This window comes from Frieseomelitta varia, unplaced genomic scaffold (genome assembly GCF_011392965.1).
Source record: "Frieseomelitta varia isolate USP_RPSP 00005682 unplaced genomic scaffold, Fvar_1.2 scaffold_405, whole genome shotgun sequence".
NCBI classification, from domain to species: Eukaryota; Metazoa; Arthropoda; class Insecta; order Hymenoptera; family Apidae; genus Frieseomelitta; species Frieseomelitta varia.
This window is the reverse complement of record NW_025110152.1, coordinates 322747-348176: the sequence shown is the minus strand read 5'-3', so window position 1 is coordinate 348176 and position 25430 is coordinate 322747. Positions and strand designations below refer to the sequence as shown.

At 38.7% G+C, this 25430-nt stretch overlaps 1 protein-coding gene across 1 annotated transcript; it reads right to left on the bottom strand.

Annotated features, from left to right (window-relative positions):
* Positions 1 to 1364: 1364 nt before the first annotated feature.
* On the bottom strand, positions 1365 to 24075 carry LOC122531592. The gene is made up of 7 exons (XM_043659635.1): positions 22935 to 24075; positions 9063 to 9309; positions 8218 to 8417; positions 7565 to 7768; positions 5883 to 6110; positions 4131 to 4591; positions 1365 to 3878 (listed from the first exon to the last, which is right to left on the bottom strand). The coding sequence occupies exons 1-7, from the start codon at positions 22987 to 22989 to the stop codon at positions 2088 to 2090; spliced, it is 3186 nt and encodes a 1061-aa protein (XP_043515570.1). The 5' UTR covers positions 22990 to 24075; the 3' UTR covers positions 1365 to 2087.
* Between the last annotated feature and the right edge of the window lie 1355 nt (positions 24076 to 25430).

Genomic DNA, 25430 nt, shown 5'->3' with positions numbered 1-25430 from the left:
AAATTACGAATATATTACATCGTTAGTCGTTGACAAAACGCGGAACGAGCGTATTGTAAAGATAACGTTTCGTCAGAACGTACATACGTACGTTTTGGAGAAGACAAATGGAATTCAGAATGTAAATGACGATGTATCGAATGCGTGGATTACACGTGTGTGTGAATATTTAAAAGCGTAAGATATCGTACGTGCTCGTCGACTGCTTTCTCGAACTCGTGTCTCTGTTGTACGGTAAAATACTTAGTTGTATAATCGAAATTCGTTGACACAGAGCTTAGTGGGACAGGGAAACGAATTCGAGGTGGTACGCGAAGCATAATAGTCTTTAGTTCCGCTCTCCTACACAGATACAGTGTTTTTACGAAACTTCCGATAAGCATCGAATCGTTTTTTAAGTCTTAGATCTCTCTACGTTTCCGTTTACATCGTGAATCAATAGGCTTAGTCGTTTTTTAAATTATCTTCCACGTGATGTTTGTATCACGATGAAAATTCCGATTTATTTTCAATGAATTTCCTTCTTTTTTTCTTTTTCTTTTTTTTTTTCTTTTTTGAAAGAGTACTGTATATGAGTAGCAGAGGACGTGGAGAGAATAATTTGGGTGTCTCTACCACGCGTCAGCGTGTAAATCGTCTCGTCACCCTGGTTGCGGGACGAGTCGAACCAAATTTCTACTAGAGTAATTAGGTAACTATACCTTTCTACTTGTCAGAGTTCGTTCACGGGTTCTACTTGATAAGACTGCGTGTTTGTTAAATAATGTATGTAAGTAGTAAGTTCTCGATAATTCGCAGTCCCTTCTTCCTTGCCTAACGGAATGCACTATCGACCAGAAGCCAAGATTTTCTTTTCTTGTTTTTCCTTTTTCTTTTTCTGTTTTTTCTTTTTTTTTTTTTTTCTTCATTTCGTTCCGTCGAGTCGATACGAAAATAACGCAAAACGTGTTATGTCGAATCCGTTGACAAAGCTTTTATTTTCGAGTGTATCGATGATCGACGAATCAGCCCCTTTAACTTTAGTCTTCCCAGCTGCCGAAACAAATATGCGTCGTGTACCTGTTATTTTTGTATCGAGTCGATTATCATAGAACGATGCGTTCTGTTTTGACGCGTCAATCGGTACCTGAAGAAACGTTGAAGCAAGGACTGCGAATAGCAGTTATTTTTAATAGTCGCGGACATATCAGGAGTGGGCATATCCTGAAATACTTGGTTGCTCGAAAAGTGATTGTCGAGGGTTTAGACGAAGAAGATGGTATGTTTATGCGCGTATGTGCGTGTGTGAAAGAGAGAAAGAGAAAGAAACGTGAGAAAGTAACAAAGAGTAAAAGTATATCGGACTTGTAAGACCGAGAGGCGCATTTTTCTTTTTAAAAATGGTTATTTATTTTAAGTAAAAACAGATATATTATAGATACACATAGAAATCCACTTGAATCATCTCTTCCATACTTTTGACTATCGTCAGCGCGCACCACCGTCAGTAAACGTGGCTTGCGCAGACCCTAGATGTACATATTATTACGAGAAAAAAAAAAAAAAAATGAGAAAGAAATATAATGCTATTTCAGCGATATTCGTTTCGCAATTTCCAATGATCGGGTCATTATATACAAAAGTGGGATTTTTTCGCTCTTACGATCGTCCGTTCGACATAAGTAAAATACATGGGGGAAACACAGATGACGATGATAATAATTAAGAATTAATTGACGGTAACGAATGTGAAAGAAACAGATTTCAGCGAAGCTATATATATATATATATATTATATATATTGTAAAAAAAATTCCTATATACAAAAATAAAGTTAAGGCTCCAATTTTTACCAAAAAACATCTTCAAAGCGTTCTTTATAAAGCCGTCGATTTCTACTGACCAACGTTACCAACGCAAATTCGATACACACGCTCCACAGAGAATGATGATGATGATATTATTCATCAACGACAACTACGAACAATAGAAAAAGTCAATGAGGAACCAGAAGTTTGTCAGAATGGAACGTATCTTCAACGATGATTCCACAGATCCACTGTTCCAATATACATTAATTCCAATAAATCTTTCTCGTTTCAATTGGTTCAGCGTTCTCTTTCGAACGAAGAGTGAGACCTTCCCATATCTTCCTCCGGTATCAAAGGTATATACCTAGTCCTCGGATCCTTTTTCTTCTCGTACGCGTATGGGAAGACCATACTTCTCCTCGTCGAACTTCCTCCAGCTCTCGTCTCGATCGGTCTGGGTATTTTCTGAATGTGAGAGTACGGCGAGTACGTGGAGGAACTCGAGCCAGTCTCTGAGATATCATTCGTGCTCGTCGACGGTAATTCTTCGGTACTCGGATTGATCAGTGGTATGTACTTCCTCTCGTCTTTCACTCTTTCTTCGTCCGTGTTATTCCTAGTGTTTTTCATCGTCACAGCTTCCTGTCCAGATGTTTGAACAGTCTCGATCTGTTTGTCGGTAACAGCGTGAGTCAAACCGATCTCGTTAGACACATTGTTCGAAGCCTCGGACATTTCGATTTCGCTTTTAACCGTAATAGGCACCCAATCGTCCATTTCCGAGCTACTGTTTTCCAACGTCGTTTGCATGGACCAGTTGTATTTCTCGTGTTCCCAATTCAGGGACCTGGACGCGTTAAAGTCTTTCCTAGATACGGAGTTTAATGTGGTGGAGTGTTCCATGGGTGTCCACTCGTTGCTCTCGTCGATTCTCGTTGAATTTAGATCTCTCTCCTGAGAATTCGCTTCCGCGACTGGTAGTACTTCCATCGACGTAGCGTTGGAAGAATTTTTCATTTTCGCTTCCATGAAAGACTCGTTGTCAGTTTTACCAATTCGATCGTCACTTCGTTGACGTTGGTGATCGTTGCTCGCCATCGCCGATTCATTGGTCTCTCGATGATTCTTCGAGGCAATCTCGCCCAAAGGTGGAAAGTATTTCGGTTCCTCGAACCGCGTCCCAGTCACGAAGCTGGGCGTGTACTGCGAAATCAAAGGAAGGAGCGTTTGCCTAGCGTACCTCTCGGCCTGTGCCAAGATCCCAGCCAACCTCTCAGGTAGGAACTGAACCGTGAACGCTCTGGACGTAGAGGACGTCTCCTGTATCTCCTCCTTCTGCTTCTCACGGCCGTGAACCTCGTTCCTGGTATTCTGCCTCGCCGAACGGGGCCTCAATATCGGCTCCGTGATCTCCGGGAATTTCAAAGACCTTCCTGTTTCCTTCTTGTCCACTTGCAGCACAGGCTCGCGAATTTCCGGGAGGAATTCGGTCGTTGGTTCCACCGAAGGATCCGGGGATGAGCTTCTAGCACCGAAGAAATTCGGACCAGAGAATCCTCTACCCCTCTCGGAGTCTGAATTTTCCAAAGAGTTGGAATCCCCGTCGCTGGATATGTCGACGATGTTCCAAGGATTGTTCGAACCGCTACCGCGACTGCTCGTTTCCTCGAAGTGGCCCGGCTTGAAGCTCTCCTTTCGTTCGATCATTCGCACGTTTTGTTCTTTGGTGAATGGACCCAAACCTTTCGACGAGGACAGTGGCGCGGCAGTCCTCTCCTTCGAGATTGTTTCCGTTCTATCGTCTTTCATCTCGTAGTTCTGTTCCTTGGTGAACGGGCCGATGCCGCCTTGTTTCTCCTCTATCAGACGTTCCATCGTCGCCGGGGACGTTGTCGAGTTGTCCGATTCCGCAGGGACGTTGCATTCTCCCGCGAATAGAGGGAGGAACACTGGCTTCCCAGATTCTAAGCTTAATCCTTTCTTGCAGACGGACAGCGTTTTCCCAAAGCTATCGACGATGGCCACTTTGTCGATGCCCCAGGACACTAAGCCCGAAGAGATCCAACCGCTGTACGCTGTGTATTTGATCTGTGGGATTTGAACAAGAACGAACGATGGTTTATTGTTAAAATTCTATATATATTATATTACGCGACACACTTTTGGGGAGATCTTACATACGAAATAAACTTGTTCGTACATTCGTCTGAGAAGGGAGGATATTATTTTTAAAAATAATTATTTTAAAAATGATAATATCGCGAATAAAACAACTCCCATGGAATCTCAACGCGTTTTAAATTTTCGACCGGAAGTGTACGTCCCAATTTACTCGGTTACCTCGATAGCTTCCACCGTCGAAATCGCCGGGTGCGGAACAACAATTTTCTGGAGAATCGAGCCAACCAGAAGCTCCTCGTCCTTTCGCGTCATCGCGAACGTGTCGTTGAAAGATCCTTCTCCGACCAGAGTCACCTGTAACTTCCCGTAACTCCTTGCAGGTCTTTCACTGCGGCTGTTGTACACCTTCACTTGGTACTGGTGGGCGCAGAAAGGTTCTTCGTCCCTCGTCACCAAGTAAAGCTGCCCCCTGGCCGGTGACTCGTCGCTGTAATAACCCATATCGCCGCAGGGCCTGCCCATACCGTTCACGCCGCAGGGGAAACACTCGCCACGGAGAAGACCGTCGTAACCATTGTCGCAGGGAAACGCCGGGAATCGGCACTTGGGGCTGACAGAGTCGGTGAACAGCTTGTAGGCTCTTCGGTGGTTGCACAGCGATCTACCCTCAACAGCGCTTGCTGCAACGTTTATTTAACGAATTATTTAATACAGCGATTATTTCAGAAACGAAACGTGAAACGTTGTCACGAGCATCGAATGTTTTGTTTCGTTCATTTATATTTATGATTACGGGGAAAGATGATTTGAATACCCGAGAAATCTTGACACTCATTTTAGAGAGATCTCATCTTGTCTACATCTCACATGTTCTATCTATCGATATTCCACGCTTCGTATCTTACATTCCACATTCGTACATTTCATACATTGTAATCTCAATGTCTATGTCTATCCCATATTCTGCGAGATTTTCTTACAATCGTCATCTTTAAGCGACATTTCACGACGGGGGCAGAGTGACCCGCTTTCTTTAGGACAAATAATTCGATCCGCGCGTTGTGGAGAAGGCTAACACTATATCGAATGACGAACATGAGAAAGATCCCACTTTCTAATCTCTCTGATTTATCGTATCTTTTAAATTACGTTCAGCCGATAGCTCTCACTGAGAACACATTGCCGTACAAAGGGAGTGACGACAGGTGTCATTAAGCATCCTTAACCTGCGAGAATTTCAGAAAATTTTATTGTCTGTTATTATTCGTTTTTCTTTTGTTTTGAAAAAAATTCTACGTAGTCGCTCTATTGTCACGAGTGCGTCAGGTACATAAAGCACATACGAAGTGTGTGTTAAGTAAGTCAAGTGCATTACGCGCAACACTTACGCCAACTGTACGCTGCTGTAAATTGTACGAAGTGTACTACATAGGTTTATTGTAACACGTATCATCTGAAATGAGATGAATGAGAGACAAAGTTTTAAAGTATAACCGGTCATAAGTAGACTGCGAATTTTTATGCAGAAATGAAGATGCACGCAATGCGCGTAATATGCGAAAATACAAAAAATATCGAAAGTGTAGAAAGTATAGTAAAACGAGTTTCCATTCGAGTTCCATATTTTTTTTTTTTTTTTTTTTTTTCATTACCTTGATAAAAATGTAACAAAATATTCGTTGCCTTTCGCAGCGCACTTTATCATTCGGATTTTATATAACAAAACTAAATGGTAGAACAAGTAATTAAAAAATAAAAGCAGCGTGAAGCATTCAATTTGTAGTAAACATTAGCAACACTATGAAAAAGTCTAAAAATGGCAAGAAATTATTAATGTGGTCATTGAAGCGTCATTTCGTTACGTCGTTCGCGAGATCGTACGTTCGCGTACATGCACAAAAATATAAATCAATCGTGTCCTACACAAAAACGTGCAATAAAACAGCAATATATAATAGAAGGGATACTTACACCAGATAATATCGGATACTGCGCCGAGAAATAGATTGGAGCAACCTGTTTGCATTCTGCCACCATTAGGATAGAAATCGACATCACCCATAGGCTGCCAGGATCCCAAACCACCGAGCAACAGTTGTTCACCATTGCTATGAATCACGTCGACGAAGTTGGCATCTGTTTTGTCGAGTCGAGCTCTTGGATCCTGGGACTCGAACAGCGGTCCTGCAGGATCTAGTCCTGTCGATCGCAAGAATTATTACAGTCGACATTTTGGATCAAGTGAGAGAGAAAATTCCAAAAAAGGGTCAAACAGAAGTGTGAAGATATATTTGTCTAAAGATACTCAAAAGTATTTAAAATGATACCAACTAAAATATTGACATATCGATTGATATAAATAAAAGAAGAGCAATTGAAGGTAGACGAAATTTTTTCTTGCAGACCAGCATTTAATTGTAAGTGATTTAATGTGTTTCGTATTGAGACGTGTATCTCTGATGTTCTAAATGTATCTGTAAATTTCACAGAGTGTCAAGTATTACACGATGCAGGTGTATTCTTTATTTCAGTGTCAATTTAATAGATCGTTTGCAGTTATTGCAAGAATGTTATTGCAAGGGTCAAGTCACAAAAGTTGAAGATATAAGGAAAATCTGAATGAATCTCTTAATCGAATTGCGATACTGTCTAAATATATATATTCTTCAAAGTGATGTCGATTAAAGAAAAAGAAAAAAAAAAAAAAAACGAAAGTCGATATTTAAACGCGTATGAGTTTCTGTTTTCGCCTTCAAATCGCAGAACGGAACGAAAAATTGCTGGAAAGAGTGGATACTCGAGACCGGTATCGATGCAAGGAGTCGTTGACGCGTGAAGAAAGAAGAAAATATCCGAGTTGCAATCGCGGCACGTTTACATGCTCGCGCTTTTGCAAAAGTCCTCGTTACAGTTTCTAGTGAACGGTTGCACGAACAAGGTAATTAGTTACTCAATTTTTCGCCGTTTTTCCACGCCATTTTTCTCTCCATTCGATCACATATATGCATTTACGCAAATTTATATTTCCCAATTGAATTAACCTAATTTATTTACTGACTCGTCTTGAGAATTTAAATTTAACTCGATGATTTCGCAAAATGAGACGATCTTTATCGAATGTACCATCGAAGGATACCTGCGAGAGAGAACGGACTGAAGTAGTTTAATCGATTCAGCGATTAATATAAATATCGAATGAACTTTATGCTTGACTGAAGTAAACATGACTGGATATGGATAACATCTCGAAAAAACATAGAGATTACAACTATATCGCAATATGTTATGCAACTTGAATGTAATAAACGCCATAGAACAGAGTAATGGAACAAAAATACAGTCACTTCTCAATTTACGCGGTCAGAAAATATATATTTTCCTATGATCTTTATAGAATTTACTCGCACGAGTGAGTCAGAAATTTTTAATCAACTCTTTCGCTTCTTAAACTTCGTCCTGAATTTCGTGGAAAAGGTAGAAATTTCGAGACGTGACTACAAACAGTGAACGCGATGTGTTGCAATTCTTGAAAACATATCTATTCTTCAGATTACGGAGAGCAAGTGTAGCTCTTATACAACTCATAATGTAGCATAAAAATCATCATAAATAACTGCACACAGAGGGAAAATGTTGCACAATAGTTTCGGTACCTGTGATTCTGGAGACGTTCCCTAGTTCAGCACCGGCAAATCCAGCCACGTGGGCACCCAGGCTGAAACCGATCAAGTGAACCTTCTCCAAAGGTACGTTCAAACTTCGAACTAGTTTGGCTAATTGTCGGCCAACCAGACGAGTATTGGCAGCCGCCCTTACGTAGTTAGGAACTGCGCTTCCTGGACCCCAGTCGACACATACTAAAAAAGATATTCGAATATACGAAGATCGTCAATGTAAAAAGAAAAATTTAACGCTGATTGTACGTGATCAACTGATGGAGTACTTGATGAAATTTTCTGATACCAATTAGCGAGCGATGGAAAAATCTTGCATCGAACATACTTCTCGCAAATAAAATTTCGCATCGGGCGATTATCTGCGAGTTGTTGCGTGTTTATGAGAAATTAAAAAAATGTGTAAAATATACGAACGATAGCATCTTTTAATAACAACACTTACAATTAGCAAGTGGAATGAATTAAAAGCCGAAAATTTAAATTGACCTTAATTGTAACATTTAGCAGTGTGAAATTGGACATTAAAGTTGCAGTTGATATCCATAAATATTCATTGTACTAACACGTTGGATATTTTGCATAAATATGTTACATAGTAGTCGGTGGTGCTAGGAGGAATTGCTACGAACCTATATTACATTCGTGCACGGTCATTAGGGCGGATCTCATTTCGTAAACCCAGACGTGATCGCAGCTGGATCCGAACCCATGTACAATCACTTTGGTGGGTAGATCGGGATCTATGGCACGGTGTGCGTTATCGTTTATATCATCGGCAGGAACTTCCATCGGAATCGATCTCGCCTTTCTGCTGCCGTACACTAAAAATCTACACAAAAAACGCACATCGAGAACGAAGAATTCAATTACGCGGTCATGCGCGATCAAACTTATTTGCAGACAGAACCAAGCATACTTCTTACAACGCATTGCGTTACTTGTGAGAAATGTAACAAAATTACGTTCGTGCTTTTACCAAACTAGGTTACTGATACAATCAGTATCATTTCTGTTTTCTTATCACTTCAACGCAACATAAAATAACGGTAATCATCGCGAGGAAAGCACAAATCGTTCGACAAAAGGAAATGAGTGCAATTGTAAATTACAGTCGCGTCGCTGTGTTCGTGTAAAAGTTCTGAACACATTTACAATACGATTGCTTAGATCGCATTTGATTAAGACAAAGTAAGAGCCGTAGATTTTTATGGGAATTGGTAATTAATTAGAAAATTAGATTCTCATGATAACAAATGTAATTTAAAATTTCTAGCTATAATGATATAATTTAAAATAATGAAAATAATTAAAAATATTGTTACAATTGAAATATTGTTTCACGCGAATATATATTGTGGAAAGCACTGTACTTATTCTGAATACCTTTACATTTTTATTTTTTTTTTTTTCGTACGATGTGTAAAAATCTGCGGTTTACTCACGAATCGTGTGCAGTATTTTTACTTTTCAATACCTAGTGCCAACTTCTTTGGGTGGTGACGGAAGCATTTCCAGATAGCTAAAAGGTCCCGTGTCCTCGAAGCAGCCGACATCTTCGTAGCAAACTTTGGAAACTTCTCTCTTGGTTCTGTGCTGCAACTGTTTATGCAACGTCCACTGTCTCATTGATTCGACGACCGCTCGAAAGATTTCGGCGTCGTTTTTCTCGTCCGCGGACTCGTCGAGTGGCGTCGGCCATTCTTGCGCAATCGCCGAGTCTCCTGCAACAATCGTGCAGTATTTTTGAAATTTTCTCAAAACTTCTCCTTTCAGACTGCAGCAACGAACCGTGAAAAATCGAAGAGCTTCCTGGAGAAAGGATTCGCGAGTAAACAATACTCGGAATGACGAATGAAAATTGCCAGGAAAAGTTTGATTCTAATCTTTAAATTAGGATATTATCTACGTTTCAATGTGATGCACGAAACGGACAAGAACTTCATAATAGTCAAATTATTTGATCAGAAAGTATGTATTTTACAATAGCAAACGTTTCCATTTTAAATCTTTCCCATGTAATATAACCCGATCGGTATAACGTACCCCATTATGAGATTCTTTTCGAATATTTATGTGCAACTTTGTTTATTAATTTATTTCAATCGCATACTAATTATTTCGTGCAATTTTGTAGACTAACTTGTTTCAAAAAAATTCCGCGATTGTACTGTTTCTCGGCGTGAGATCTTCGTTCTCTGTTTAACCTTCGTGCGACGAAATCTGTTTCAGCAGCTATCTAACTCTTCCATTCGTATATACTGCAGAGAAATCTCTTTTATCTTTGATAATTTGAGAATGTAAAGCCAAAGGAGTCAGTTTGTGCTCGATCGAGGACTCAAAGCGCGCGCGCCTGAATCAGTTTCCGACAAACTCGGCCGATCGGCCTGGCAAATTGTTCGGAACGAGCCGGACAACCGAATCGGAGATTCGGAGCCTGAACTACACGCATCGTAGGCCAGATTGATAGATTCGTGCGAAGCTTCGTAACGGTTTCCTTGGCTCGTTGCGCTGTTATTAGCATAACGCCTGAATAACAATCTTCTGGAACGCGACGCAGGAAGACAACGACGCGACGTAACTCGGCAAGTAAGCCAGGTGTGCTTCCTTTTTCTCACGGCAGTTACCGGCCAACAAACGTCGGCCAGAGATTTCGCGCGTACCAGAAACTCAACAATCGTGTTTTCTTTTTTTCTTTTTTTTTTCTTTTCTTTTTTTAATTTTTTAGGTCGTTACGTCGAGTCGAGTATCGAAGTGTTGTAAATGCTATCGTTTATAAATATTTGGATACTTTAATTGATTTTGACGGCGACAATGTATGATAAATTGGTAGTTAGAAGCAGTATTCGCCATCTTTTAATGAAATTAACAAATTTATTAAATTTAAATTAGCTACCAAGGAATATAATAATAATGAATTTACTACTTAAGTGTCACTTATTAATTTTGGAAGCTCCTCTATCAGTAAAAGACGAACTTCTTAATCTAATTTCTGATTCGGAGACTGAAACACCTGCAGACAAATCTGGCGATTACTTCAGCTAATAAACTACAGTTCTACATAAGATGATACGTATACATAAATTAGTGTACAAGAGCTCAAAGAATTGCTTGAAAAATTAATTTAATCGTATCGTAATCATCTACTACAGCTACGACAATTATAAAGTATAAAAATTATTTGTTTTCAATTTATTCATAATTTTCCAAGTAAAGTCTCGTCAAAAAATAAGGAAGTATCCGAATGTTATCGGATGATAGTAATTGCAATGCCCATTAATCTTCAGTTCAAAGAATTGAAATCTAAAATACAAGTTCAAATGCCACAGAATCACAAGTTGTTTCGTTGTTCAAATCGAAGCCATAATTCGTATCGCGAACGTGACTGGATGTTGTTGCAGGACAGGAGGTTAACGAGCTGGCTGGAAGGCTCGAGATCCGACACGATATTCGTGAGAAGGGAAAGTTTAGCCGATCGATAAGTCGATCTAGCAACCTGTCGGTCCACCGAAGCGTTGGAAAATCGCGACTCAGACATCGGTTGATTTATCGATCAATCTCGAGGAACATGTGTCTATCACGGAAAACGCAATTAGTACCGAGATCAAACGTAGCGAGGATCTTGAAATCCGTTGGAGATGCTTGCAGAGATACTTGTTGGAATATTTCCAATTACCCTGTGTACATTCTATGGTATCTGCTGTTACTGCGATCGGAGGATCTGGTAATTCGTAGGTCGATTTCTTGTGCGTGGAATTGAGATGATTTTAATCTCAATATAAGCAATTGGAGATTAATATCCAAGTTAAGTATTCGTTTCTATATTTTTTTTTTTATACAACTTTCCTATTTTCTATTGAAATTACTGTAAAAATCCCATAGATTTAGGAAATTTATTTTATTTTATTTTGAATACTAGTCTTCAGGAAATTTTAAATTTAGTTTAATTATTACTCGTGCGCTTGTTGGATGTTTACGTTGAGAATATTTGCCCCGGAATTGCAATATTTTCTCAGTTTCAAGTATATTGAAGTATAACCCAGGCAAAGCAAATAATAAATTTATTACTTCTTACAATTAGTAATTTCTATCCAGTGATATACCGATGAATTCAAAAAGAAGACGAATTATTGTATACAGTTTGGTCATTCGTTATGGTTCGTGAACCAGTTACCGGCGCAAGAGATTCAAAGATCATCGGGATCCGTTGGACGGAAAATCAGAGACACCTATCCTCAGTCGGAGGATTGCGGGTCAAGGAGTCGCGACAGTCTCCTGAACTTGCGACCTAGATCGGCGTGAAAAAAACCAAGAGGCAGTGAGATAGCGATATATCTGGAAGAGTATAACCATCTCGAGGAACGAGTTCCCAGCGAACGGTTCCGATCTCGAGGAATCTGTCTTTCGAGTGGCTGGAAAAACGAATAACCAGCATGCCTCCAATATAATTGCTACGTTCGAATCGAACGAGAGAATAAAATGAAATGAAATAAAGGCACGGTGAATAGATAGAACGAAATGTACAGAGACGTAGGAGTAAAAGTAAAACACGGGATGAAAAATCGGGCGAGGAAAGTTGTTGGTATCGAAGCGTTGGCAGAGACAGCGCGGCGGGTCAGCCGAGATAAGAAAGAGAAACTCCTTTTATTCGACTATATCTCTCGTAGATCGGGACGGGGAACGAGCGGAGGCGGAGTGTATATCCCGGCTGTGGTGCTCGGCAACGGTGACTGTGGTGTCGGCGCGGACGAACACGGATCGGACCAGTCTAGCCGGGGAGAAATTCGGAAAAAGAAAGCCAGGAGCCCGAGGAATCGGCCGTTAATGGCCAGCTAGATCAGAGAGCGGTTTCAGCTGCCCGAGTTTTTGTTCGTCGAACGAGCGTCTGGATGAAAAGAGCGTGGTCAGGGAGAGGCATGGAAAAGGGAAATCAACCGAGTTGAAATCAGGACTGACCGTATGTGACTCGCGTTGTCGTGCGTCCGATCCGAGCACCGTGTCGCCTCGTTTAAAAGTCGGCGGGTGACTTTCCAACGACCGGGGCGATTCGCCGCGGAAAAATCGGAGGCCAACAGCGTTTCCATGCAGAGATATGTTTTTACGTGTGTATATATGACCCAACAGTAATCCCTGCGTGTCGTTCAAAGGCGACTAAAAGGGAACTAATACGGGGTTGCGTGCCGACAAGTAGAAGATATCACGGCGATCTCACCCAAGAACAAAATTCCTTTTCGATCCCGCGAGGGGCGAATGATATTGATAAGATTGACGCTCTAACTGCGTCTCGCCAATTCTTCGCGATTGTGGAACCGGCGGTGTAGGAAGTTACGTATGTTTATGTCACGTATGCCCTCAAAGCGAGGAAACAGACTACACCGATATAGATGTATACAGTATTGATCAAAAATTCGGGTACTTTGCTCATAGATCGTTTAATACTCGTATCTATAAAAGATACGCAAACGTCTATTCGAGTCTAGACGATGAGGCTGTGTCAAGGTTTCTGTAGAATCGACTCGAGTCTGACCGTTTTACGCATCGCCAATGACAATTAGTACGTGCCGCTTGACCGCCGAATCGAAAACGAAGTCAACGATGTCGAACGGGAAACTCGAACGCGGTAATTCTTTCGGTTCTTCGAATTTCTTTGACGATGGATGGACGAACTCGCGAGTTCTGCCTCACGTAAGTTTCGACATCACGATCGTTCGAGCGAGACAATGTTTCAACTAACAATAGAATCCTCCGCTTCCTCGATAAAGAAGCTATTATATTATTTAACCGCGATCATTGGCGAAGGGTTTGCGAAAATTAATCCTAAAATGTTTTACCCTCGCGTTGTTACGTAAGTAAATTTCTAAATCACGACATACAGTTCGTTTATATATATATATTTTGTATGCACATTGTTTCTCACGTGCAATAAGGATTCTATTCAAATTAAATATGCGTACAACGGCAAGTAAAGTTTTGACAATTGTTCAACTGGCACGATCGCGTGATTTGAATAACCAGGAAGAAACGTAGACGAATGTGATTGCCGGTGTTAACGGAGATTCGATCCAAAAACTGGCACGTCTCAACAGCGCAGGCGAAATCTATCAATTACACACCTTGTAGGCCTGTTAAATTGCTCGAGAAGCATGTATCCTGTGAGACGGCCAGACGAATGATTAAATATAAATAGCCGATCATTTAACGAGATGGAAAATACCGGAGAAAACGCGTTTACGCTGACCCTTTGCTCTACTTTTTTTCCATCGCTGACACGTAATTCGCGGTGAAAATTCTGTCAGTATTACGAAATACTTGGAATATCGTATTTCATAATCAGTCAACAAAAGTTGAACTTGTTGTTTCGTTTATTTCGAAGGAAAATTGACTTATATCACGATCATTACGAAAGTCCACTTCTGTATAAAAATTTAGATATGAAATTTTTTAAAATAAATACATTAAATATATAACATTTAGATATGAAAAAATTTTTTTACATATTGTTCGTAACAACCTATTTTAAATAGGTAAAAATGACTAAATGAATGGCAAACTACTTTAAAATGATTGAAAAAATTTAGTGTTTCCATGATTTCCGTGATAATGAATTGTTTGAATTCAGACAAAATTTAACAGTCTTCAATTTCGAACATCTTCGCGCGTGACTTTTTCCACTTTGATGATAAACTGAATTTTACTAGCGAAACGTTTTATTAAATTTTACAAGATGAGCTTCCTTATTACAGATTTCAGACAGATGCTCATTTATGCATAAAAGTTTCTTCTCCTTCCACGTGTCATTGTTCGAAAGATTTTACGATTACAGCTTGTTATAAATTATGAATGTCACGATTCTGATTTTTATGCGGATTTTATAGTCGTTTTAAAACTGCACAAAATGCATGTAAGAAGAAATGTACAGAATTGCCCGTTATAATTCAAAGTGCAATGATTTCTACAACAGTGTATAAGTCGTAATACGTGAAACAATTTCCTATATCTTAATCGTACTGTCAAAAAATACGAATTCGCACAAGAATCTAGTATCTAATCGTGATTGATCGCTATTATGCAATCAGAGGATGACTAGTAAGTGGCGAACCACTTTCGATCGATTGGAAAATATCTGACATTTCTCGACTAAAGGAGGGCTGGCGGCACGATAGACATGAATTAGATATTCAATCGATTAAGCATAGATGATTCCATGGATGTATCATCGATCGAAGCTCTCGAAATCGCTTTGGAATATTGCTTCACCTTCGAGAACCATAATGAAACAACTTCTGTGCGCGTTTACGGTTTGACCGCTTATATGTGCACCGAGAATGTCGCAATCCAGACGTTTGAATTAATAATTCAAGCCTGACGATCGTTTAGTCTAGAAACTACCATCGCTTTTCAACTAACGAGAGCGTCAAATGTACGTACATACGTATGTGTATACATGACGTTGATCTCAAACGAGATATCTAAGATATCATTATATTGGGCGACGATGATCATTATGAATAACAATTAAATTTCTTGCAGTTCCCAATGGATGTTGGAAGAGATAATATCCAGGTAGATGAAACAAACAAAGATGGGATTAGCCTTGAGATTTAACGGTACAAAGACGCTTTAAACGCTCCCTGCAACGGGATTCCTTTAGAAACGTCACCTCCGTTAGTGCAACGACGACGACGACTTATTATGTAACCGTTGAACGAAAATACTAGACACAGGTTCAATTATTCCGTTCAAATGTTCCGTTATTGATATAACATTTAAGCGAATTACATTAATTCATACAACACAATTTTTTTTCTAGGATGCTCGTCATCTAATTAAAAATATCTACTCGAATCCTGATGATGGCAAATTTCTGTTTCAACAAATCCTCGTTGCTTCAAAACCTCTCCATTTTGAAAAAGAAAAAAAAAAAAAATATTACACTCGCAGATTTTCCACGTACGTCACAATACAGCAATTCGTGCAATTTATAAATCTCGAACAGAAACGAATGGAACGACTGATAAAAACGAAACACGCAACGACCCAACACGCGCTTACTCAACGTTATTGTTTCAGTATCTCTGGTATCGCGCATCCGGCCATCCTTTTGACGAATTTCCAGAATAAACAACGCCATTACTGAACAATGGTGCAACAAAGGAGCAATTTCTTGCGCGAACAGCAACTAGCTCTCCATGTGGGACACGGCTGTGATCTGATCGTGAACTGGTTCTCAGAAGGGACGATTTCCGGTATCATCCGGTTGGTTACTCGCATTCTCAGCTTAATCTTATGTTATACGCAACGGTGTTCGTTCTTTGGATAACAGTAATAGATCCAGTCGATGGGTCGATTTTTTTTGATCCTATTCTGTTAGAAAGAATTTAGGGAGAATTTTGTTATTTTTGTTTCTCTGTGTTTTCAAATATCAGAGAATCGTTTCGAGATGATTTTACAGGAAAAATGGGAGAATTTTGAATAGTAAAGTTCAAATCCACGCACCGAGAATATAGAAGTTTTAAATATTAAAATTCTGATTTGGATATTTAAAAATTTAGCTCTGAGCTTCAAATGTTGAACGTTCCGAACGTTTTCCAATTTTTCAACATTTTTTACATCGAAGATGCGGATTTTAAATATTAAAGTCTGAATTTCCAACGTTGGCTTTCACGTTGAAAATGTGAGTTATTAAAATTTAAATCTCTAGTTTTTGGATACTTTCTCTCGTTCTAGTGCACAAAACTCTGCTCGAATAAACGATCTTTGAACACTTTCAACTTACTTAACTAGAGATTAAAATCAGGTAACGACACAATTTTCAGCGAAACTCGATCGCAGCGATTAGCGCGTTCCAATTCACTTTCTACAAAACCAAACTAAGAGACAAACGTACGTAAGTGCCCCGGGTTTCTATTTGAGTTTTGATCAGGTCTCTTAGATGGAAATTGTCGGATGTAGAACCGTTATGCTGTTATTCCCGCTTGGCACCGATAGTCCGCCGTCCCTATGCTCCTGACCTTAAAACAGAATTCATGGTCTGGCCTTTGGCATTCGCTGTGAAAACTCGTTACGAAACTCTGTCTTCGACCTTAGAGGAATTCTGCATGTGCAACAGATAGTTGGCTGGTACATGATACAACTAAATTAGAATTATATCGTAACTAATGCAGCAGAAATATTCCGCAAAGAGAAACGTTATATTTTTCGCGAAGAAATTAGAAATTTGATCGGACAAAAAATGTAACGACTCGGGAATGAAAAAAATTTTTTTTCTATACTTTACAACCTTAATATTTTCATAATTTTAATGTTACAGTCCAACTTTCGTGTTTTCAATGTAGAATCATTACAGAAATGTTTCACGAGAAAAGAAGCAATTTTTCGCATTCCTTTTTGCTTCAAAAGAAGAAAAAAAAAAAGAAGAAGAAGAAAATTGGAAATCTGCCGACAGGAAGACTCAAATAAAAGTAGTTGATCGTTCCGAGACGGAAGCGCTCGATTCACCGATAAGCTTGAAAGCGAAAAGAAAGTGATCAAGGAGGACAGATATCCGTTAAATAAAAATACGTCGCCTGTCGCCAGTAGCGGACCATAAAGAAACAGCGCGAGGAAGAGACTTTTTGTTGATTATGCTCTGAGAGAGAGAGAGGAAAATGGATTGTGAACTATATATCTTCCGCGAACGTGTGTTGCTTTTGCGTCTGAAAGGATCCACGCGGAAAGTGGATGCATCGCGTGATGATAGCAGTCGATGAAAGTTACCGATCCTTTCCCGTTCACAATACAATAAATCTACTCTCAAGATCTCTACTTGTGGCCACCTCTCAATAGCAATTGGATCAACGAATTCATTAACAAAAACACTCTTATTCCATTATTTCCAAAATGATCGGTACTGCGTGGACAAAGAACGAAAAAAATCATCAATAATATTTAAACGAAAATGTACACTTTCGCTCAAAAGTATTAGACCACTTTTTACTTTCAATATTCAATATTCATCTGAGACAATCGATTTTGAGACTGCATAGCGTATTTTATGACACACAATTGTTGATACAATATTACAGATTCTTCGTACAAAGTATAAGTCCTAAGAGTGGGAATGTACATGAAAATATAATGCTGTATAATATAACATACGTATATCATTGCATTTATAGATTAAAAAATGTACAAAAGTCTAGTACTTGTTCTAATATTTAATAGTGGAAACGAATTTCTACTTACGCTGCAGTTTTTTAATTACGCTCGAGAGGATATGAATTCTGCAGTCTAATGATACAACGTCAGATTTCAAAATTTTGCGAAATAAAAATAAAAGGAACTGAATGCAAAATCTACGATCGTATACTTTACATTGCACGTAGGCATACGTATGTGAAAGAAAACCGGAAGCATTTGTAGCCAAATGCGTCTGTAAATTGGAACGGCCACCGCAACAAGTCGGAAGATGGTGGACAGCTCTCACTGGTCAGGCCAAGCACCGATGAATTTCTAACCGGAAGACTGCCGATCAAAGAGGAAGAGGACAAGACCAGCGAGTCGATAATATCTGGTTCTTTCGCAATTTAACGTTCGATAAGCGTTTATTCTCTTTCAAATGTTCGTCGCGTTTTTCGTTTCCTATTTCGGCAGCCTGAACTGGTTTCATCACATTAGAAAGTTACACAGAGATCAATAGAATTTCTGACAGATAGATGAAAAATGTTTGATTTTTATGCATTTATGAATTAATTCGTGAATTGCAAAACTACACAGACACAAAGAAATTTGGGAAACGGATGAAATACAAAAATACAAAAACACACAATTTTGCACATAATACGTACAGATAAATGAATAAATATTCAAAGTAACATTTAATAGATGAAACATTCCATTTTGTTCAATCATATTCATAAAGATATAGTTTTACATAAATGATATTTCCTTTGCAAAACGTAGACACGACTGACCGACGTTCGAGGCAGTATGTTCTGTTCAATAGTCAAGGTCTCATTGATGAAAAATGAAACGGTAATAAATAGAGAGAAAGTTGGCGGAGGCGGTGAACGGCAATAAAAGATGTGAGAATTAAATTCTCAAGCACTGTCGTGTACGATAATTGGCAGAGGGCGCGGTTTTAAGTATTACGCTTTCGAGAATAACTTCTCTCTTTGTTCAACACTTGAACCTCTTCTCGACATCTGAAGTAATGTTTGACTTCAAAACGACGCCGAAAACGTCCGAGATATTTGCACGAAAGTAGACCCACTATTAGTGAAAGTACTATTTAAAAAATAAAGATTTTTTTTTTTTCAACCATCAAACAGCTAGTTTAAATAAGCACTAGTAACAATCTAATTGGCCGTTTTAATGTGTTTTCTAAAAAGTATACTGAAGCTGTCATTAAGAAATGAGTGCTGAAGATGAATGACGACATGCGGAGCAATTAATACTTTTCAAAGTATCGGTTGATCGCGAAAAAGATACACGAGGAGAGTGGAAAAAGGAAACGAACACCGTTTGCCGGAGAAAGTATCTGCTAACTTCGACTATAGAAATACTCGACTTATAAAACGATCGTGAACGAGATCCTATACCTGATCTACTGTGATTCGTCGATCTGTTCTTCGAATTTTTTTTGCACATTTTGGATTCTCTCCTTGATGTGTCATACAAAAATATATTAACCTGAATCAAGAGACTGGGAAACGCTCCGATTCTCTTTCTTCCTTGTGAGCGACATAGAAATATCTAAATTTGCATTATTCTAACTAAATATCGATCAACGTGTAGTCACAGATCCACGGTTAACTGGTTTCTTGTAACATCAAACGTTAAAATGATATGAAAGTTGAAAAGAGACAATTAGAATTGCCCATGATTAAAGCATAAAGCTTGTACTTGAGAAAAGTTTCATTGCAATAAAAGAAATGCTTTCATCTTGCAAAAAATTATTCAAATCTAGTAAAAATATAATGTTATAAATCCATAAGGTTTCTATGAAAAATTACGAATTGATCATTTTGATCACTCCGACAGTTCCAATGTCAATGAAAGTATTTAGATTATTTGAATCAAGGTAATGGACTAAATTATACAACTGCTCAGGTGTTGCTCGGTACCAACTTCCTCCGTTTCTCTGTTAGAATTCAATCAACGTTATTCTGTTCATAATCGCGCAACAATCACAAAACATAATTGCGATCCGTTATCAAGAAGATTGCTTAAATTACGAGTGAAGTAACAGGTTTATTTCACAGCGAGGAAAAAATCTTCTGACTTTTTCGTGGACTTACAAAATCAGAGGAACGATGAATTTGAATAGACCGTAGACCTTGTTAGCGTTTCACGGCGTACCACAAAATGGCTGTTAGGAAGAAGAGTATAATCCTTCGAGATTGCACCATAGTCATCAGGAGCAGGTACGAGAAAATGATTTGCGGACTGCGTGTCTTCGTCAAGTGGTTACTTTTTACTCTAATCGCAATAGCCTTTGATCGCGTAACTGACGTAACTGACGTAACTTCGATCTTCTTGAGCGATGACTAATAGGAATGCCATTGATCTCTAGAGAGAAGTCTAGGCTGAATCTTCGACGAGAAATAATTACGCGAGCGTTTGTCTGGCCGCGCGCAAATTGATGCTCGCATCATTGAATTATCCCGTTCCGTTCCCGTTCGCGGCATAATCGGAATCGGACCTTCCTGTTCCTTCTTTTCCCACCGTCGCGTTGTGACGCGTCATATTTCCGCACTGTTGGCCGCGATGACATCGAAATCACTGACAGAACGAAACCACGGAACAGCGTGTAATTATATTCCAGACGTATGTGTGTGTGTGTGTGTGCAACAACGGAAGAGGAAAATAGTTTGCCTCTTCTGGAACACGGTATTTCAAGATTACTTCGCAGCTCGATGTCTACACGATTGACTACTACTTACGATTTGTGCGTAGCTTTCTACTTAATTGATAAATTAAATTTCATTGCAGGAAAGTTAAATTACCATTTTCAAAAATAAATTGCAGAGTAAGAAAATTTTATACCGAGTGAAATTAATTACTCTTATCTTACTGATCTTTACGTTAAGAAGTTTGCACAAGCGAAACGTACGTTTACCTCTTGAAATCTGTTAAACACGATGAACATGATAATAGGCTAATTTGCAACACACGTATCGACCAGTTTTCTGCCTTTTGCCCTTTTAAAACTCAAAGGCATACAAGGTGTCCTAATATCCTGCTGACCTACTGCCGAATCATTTTGACGTCAGCGCAATAGCCCACTAGGTCACGAAATTCTGAAGGTCTCGTTTACGAACCGATTCCGAGCGGATGACTAGTTTGACACGTGCGATCTTCTTTCGTCGAGAGAAACGACGTACGCAGCCGACGAGAGGCAAAATTCTAGGCGAAAAAAAGGTCAAATCCGGCACGAGTCGTTTGACAAGCCTGATTCGTGTCAAAAGCCGATGAGGTGACACGTCTGTTAGGTAAATTAGACACGACACACTGTGGAAACGATTTGGAACGACGGCAAGCGCGAATCGTCGAGAATAAAGAACGTAGTTCTGTATCGATATATATCGTGAATGTATCTCGTGTCCGAAATACGCATCAGAGACAACTGCCATTGTACACGCCACTTTGAAAGTAGGCTGTTACTGAAAAAGAAAGCGTTTACGGACTGATATTCGTTCGGATCATTTTCATTGTTTTGATATGTAGAATGAACTCTGCGTGAAAACGTGTCGAATTAATTATAAAAGAAAGCAATTAACTGAGGAAGTGTCTCTTACGAAGGCGCGAGAGAGTTCCATCGTTCTGAAAATTCTTCCTTGTCTTCGATGATGCGTCACATATCGAAATAAACGAATAAACTTCAAATTTACAATTTATCGAGTTTTTTTTATAGATTTACATGTAAATCGTTGGGATAAGATCACTATGTTAGATACAAGGAAAGTAACTGGATCCAGTTTCACGGTCATGGACACGATAAAAATTTATATGTACATAGATACACGTACGCGCTTCACGCGATCATGTATTACACAAATCTAGCTGATTACGCCGTCTAAGCGTAAATAAAAATAAAAATAAAAATAAAAAATTCCTAGAACTTTGTCCTTTTTTTTTAGTGTTACGACCACAGATGTGTTACAGATATTTTAATAAAAGCAGTTTAACTGCTTTCTTTTCCTTTATTTGCTTACAATTAGTAGAAAAGCATATCTCGTTTTATGGTAAAATTTTCGCGGAATTTCACGATACCATCGTGGACACCACTTTCGCAAACGAGCATCGCGTGTTTCACGCGGTGAACGCTCGTGAGTGGCCGAAACGCGGGGAAATTCGTCTGCGAATTTCGTGCGCCAGTCGAGACAACTTATATGAAATCACTACGACGCGTGCATATAATATTAGTGCCGTGACAGAGACGCTTTCACTGACGCTGGAATAATTTTATCAAGAGTCGCGATGATCTGGCTCTGTTTGTTAAACTTGTCGCTTGGGTTTTCATCTTCGTATTCACCGATCAGTGAACACGAATCGTTTTGATACTGGAAATTACAATTATGATAAATTTTGAACTGCAAGAATTTTTTGATGAACCATGAGATAATTACGTCTGTTTTTTTTTTTTTCTTGACAACAAAAATATTTAATTCGTTAGTACTTCTGTCTTGTATTGCAATCTTCGAGCACTATTTAAGTCTAAAGCAAATTGATAGATGGGGTTTACGAGCGCGATCAGACTTGTGGAAAAAGTTTCTTGGGCCTTGCCCAACGACGCGAGTGAAAACAGACATCGGTAGTGGACAGATATCGGTTAAGAAACACGCTTAAAATTTAAGACGTCGCCGTCGATGACCTCAACGTCCAATTACATGATTAAATAATTGTCCCCAATTCGTTAACGGTTCATAGAACGGAATTTACAAAGTATGCACTGGAAGAATAAAAGAATATCGTAACTGCTAATATAAAAAAATTAATGCAAATCACTTAATCGGGCAATTTTTAATCGGTGTTCTTATTCTTATGAATATTTTAGAATGATTAAAATAAGATGAATATTATCAATAAAAGAATTTCCAATGATATAAATAAATAATGCGCTCTCGTTGTTCTTTTATTGGAATATAATATTTTAGAGAAATTAAATATTCCGTCTTAATTTCGCGCATTAGTCAATAAATTAATTATTATTTTTCTTTCAAAATTATGACACATGTGATAAGATCAAACTATTAATAATGTTGATAAAATATCATGGTTTTTAATTGAAGAAACGATTTAAATTTAATCTAAAAATTATTCAATTACACCGGGAAAAAAAATAATAAAAACATAAAGAAAAACATACCATAAAGATTGATGCATCCGAGTATCCAAAAGCTCAACAAGAGTTTGCTAATCATCTCACGTTCGTGAACCGGCTGGAAAAACGAGTTCTTCTCAAAAATCCATCGTTCGCGTGCCGGTGTTAAAATCCAAGAAAAGCACGTGTTCACAGATCGTGATAAGAAACTTTGAAATGAGAAAGAATTAATATTCTTTCATTTTCTCGTTTTGTTGGCATGCGGAATAATTACAAAGTCGCGAAACATTAGAAGTCTGATAGAAAAAAAAAAAATAGACAAACGATCAAAGCTAACCGTGACTTGCTCGATCAACGAAATAATAATTTTTCTCTCTCGATTTTCCCTTGCTGTTCGATGGATGAACTCTGTTAATGTCTTTTAGAATGCAATCTTCCTTTTCTTGTTTTTTCTTTATCGTTGTTTTAATTTAAACGAATTTGTTTTACGGCGAATTGTGTGCGATTTCGAAGAAAACGCGTTTCTGAGAGGAAAAAAATAGTTGGAAACAAGATCGAATCCGACGAATCGTAATTGTCAAGGAAAGGCGCTTTTTTTTCAGCTGGCTGAACTCTTCAACTTCTCCTGCTTTCTCCTTCTAAAGACTCGGTGCAGTTTAAACGGTCAAGCGATCAGCAATCGAACGCACCGCTCGTACGATTTATATTTGCACGATGCTTCACGGAAAATTTGTGGTGTATCGATCGCTTGCGATCCAATTTTTGCAATGCAATCGCATTATCGATCCGTGCGTGGCCAATAAAGACGTCGTCGTTTCATGTCGACGATCAAATTAAAATTGTAATCTCTTAGCGAATGCAGCGATAAATTAATAGAAATCGATGTGGTATATGATGTTAATTCGCCGGATTTCGAACGACTCGATCGTTCGATCACTAATTTATCACGCGATATTGCACAGATTTCGCGTTTTCATTGTCCGGATCGCTTTCGAGGCAATCTCGTAGCGTAGCTCGATTTTCACGGAGCGGCGCACTCCGGCAAAACGAGAAGCCTGGCGCGCCAGCAGAAACTAAGAGAGAGTTTGTGGCGATCGTCTACACCTGCAGGAGCACCGGAGCTGCTACCTCGTGGCCTACTATAACAGAACTGACTCCCACCATAGTATGGCCACGTCTCTTTACTTGCCATAAGCGAACGGTGTTTATTTGCCGTGTCTCCCGACAACGATCATTCCCTCCATCGCGATCTCTTCAGGATGTTGCCGACGATAACTTTGCCTTTCCGTCGTTCTTTGGTTCACTGAGCATTCGAAGGGCTTTATTATCGTTTCCTACGAGATATTTAAGTGAAACTCCTCGTCTAGACTCTCTTTTATACGCCTATTAATCCTTAATATAGCACTTATATTTTATTATAGTGCTTATAATAAAAACCATACAAAAAAGAATATCACATTGTGAACTATAGTTTTTATTTAAATTGGACACCTGAAGATATTTTGAGAAACGATATATAATATAATATAGGTATATCGATTTAATATAATCTTGGAATATTCTAGAAAACGACAATGTTTCTCTACAGCGTAAAACCATTAGATGTGTAACGAAGCATTACTATTTAATTCGTAATGCGTCCTGGCACCTTATGGTCGGGCTATGCGCCGTTGCCTAACAAAGGCCGCAAAATTTTCTTGGGCTGTCGCAATAAAGGAGTTTCACTACTATCGAAAGCATCCGCACAATCACATACGAACAACACATTACTAAACATTATATCATCGTACCGAAACTGAAAATGGACTCCTGGTTGCCCCTTCTCACGATAGAAAGGATCGTGGCTCGCTTTCGCGAACAATCGCTAACTCAGATCGATTAATGCAATTGACGCAAAGTTGTCCCTTCCTCTTGTCACTGCCGTTACATGTCTACATAGTTTTAAACAATTTATATTTTTTACACAAGAGATATTTTTCTTCAATATCTACCAAATTATTTTACCTTATTTACCACATATTAAAATATTATCGTTTTATTGATGGTAAACTGGTGTAGAACTAATCTTTAAGAAAGCAGAATAAAAACTGAATAATCTTGGTTTATTTTCTAAACAATAAAAATCGATATCTCTTTAAACGGTTCATTACTTTCTTCTCTTTTTCTCTTGTTTTATTGAAAGCTCGTACACGATACTTTTTAGCAGTAATTCATGATTAATTCAAAAATCAGTGGAAGCAGACGTACGTAGTCAGAGAAAGTTTATCAGGAAGATCGTCGTAGTTTACGGTTTGCCAAAGCAAAGAAAAAATCGAAATGAATAATCAATGCGATCATCTTGTGCGATTCCACTCTAAGTTTTCTTCCTATGAACAGTGATTTTTTTTTTTTTTTTTTTTTTTTTTTTATTAATACATTTGATATCTTCTATCGTATAATATATGCGGAGAAAACGTGCGTTTACACGGGACACTCATTGGATGCAAAGAAGTCTGTAATCGTTTACTTTCACTTTTCCATCGATAATTATCCACGTTTGTA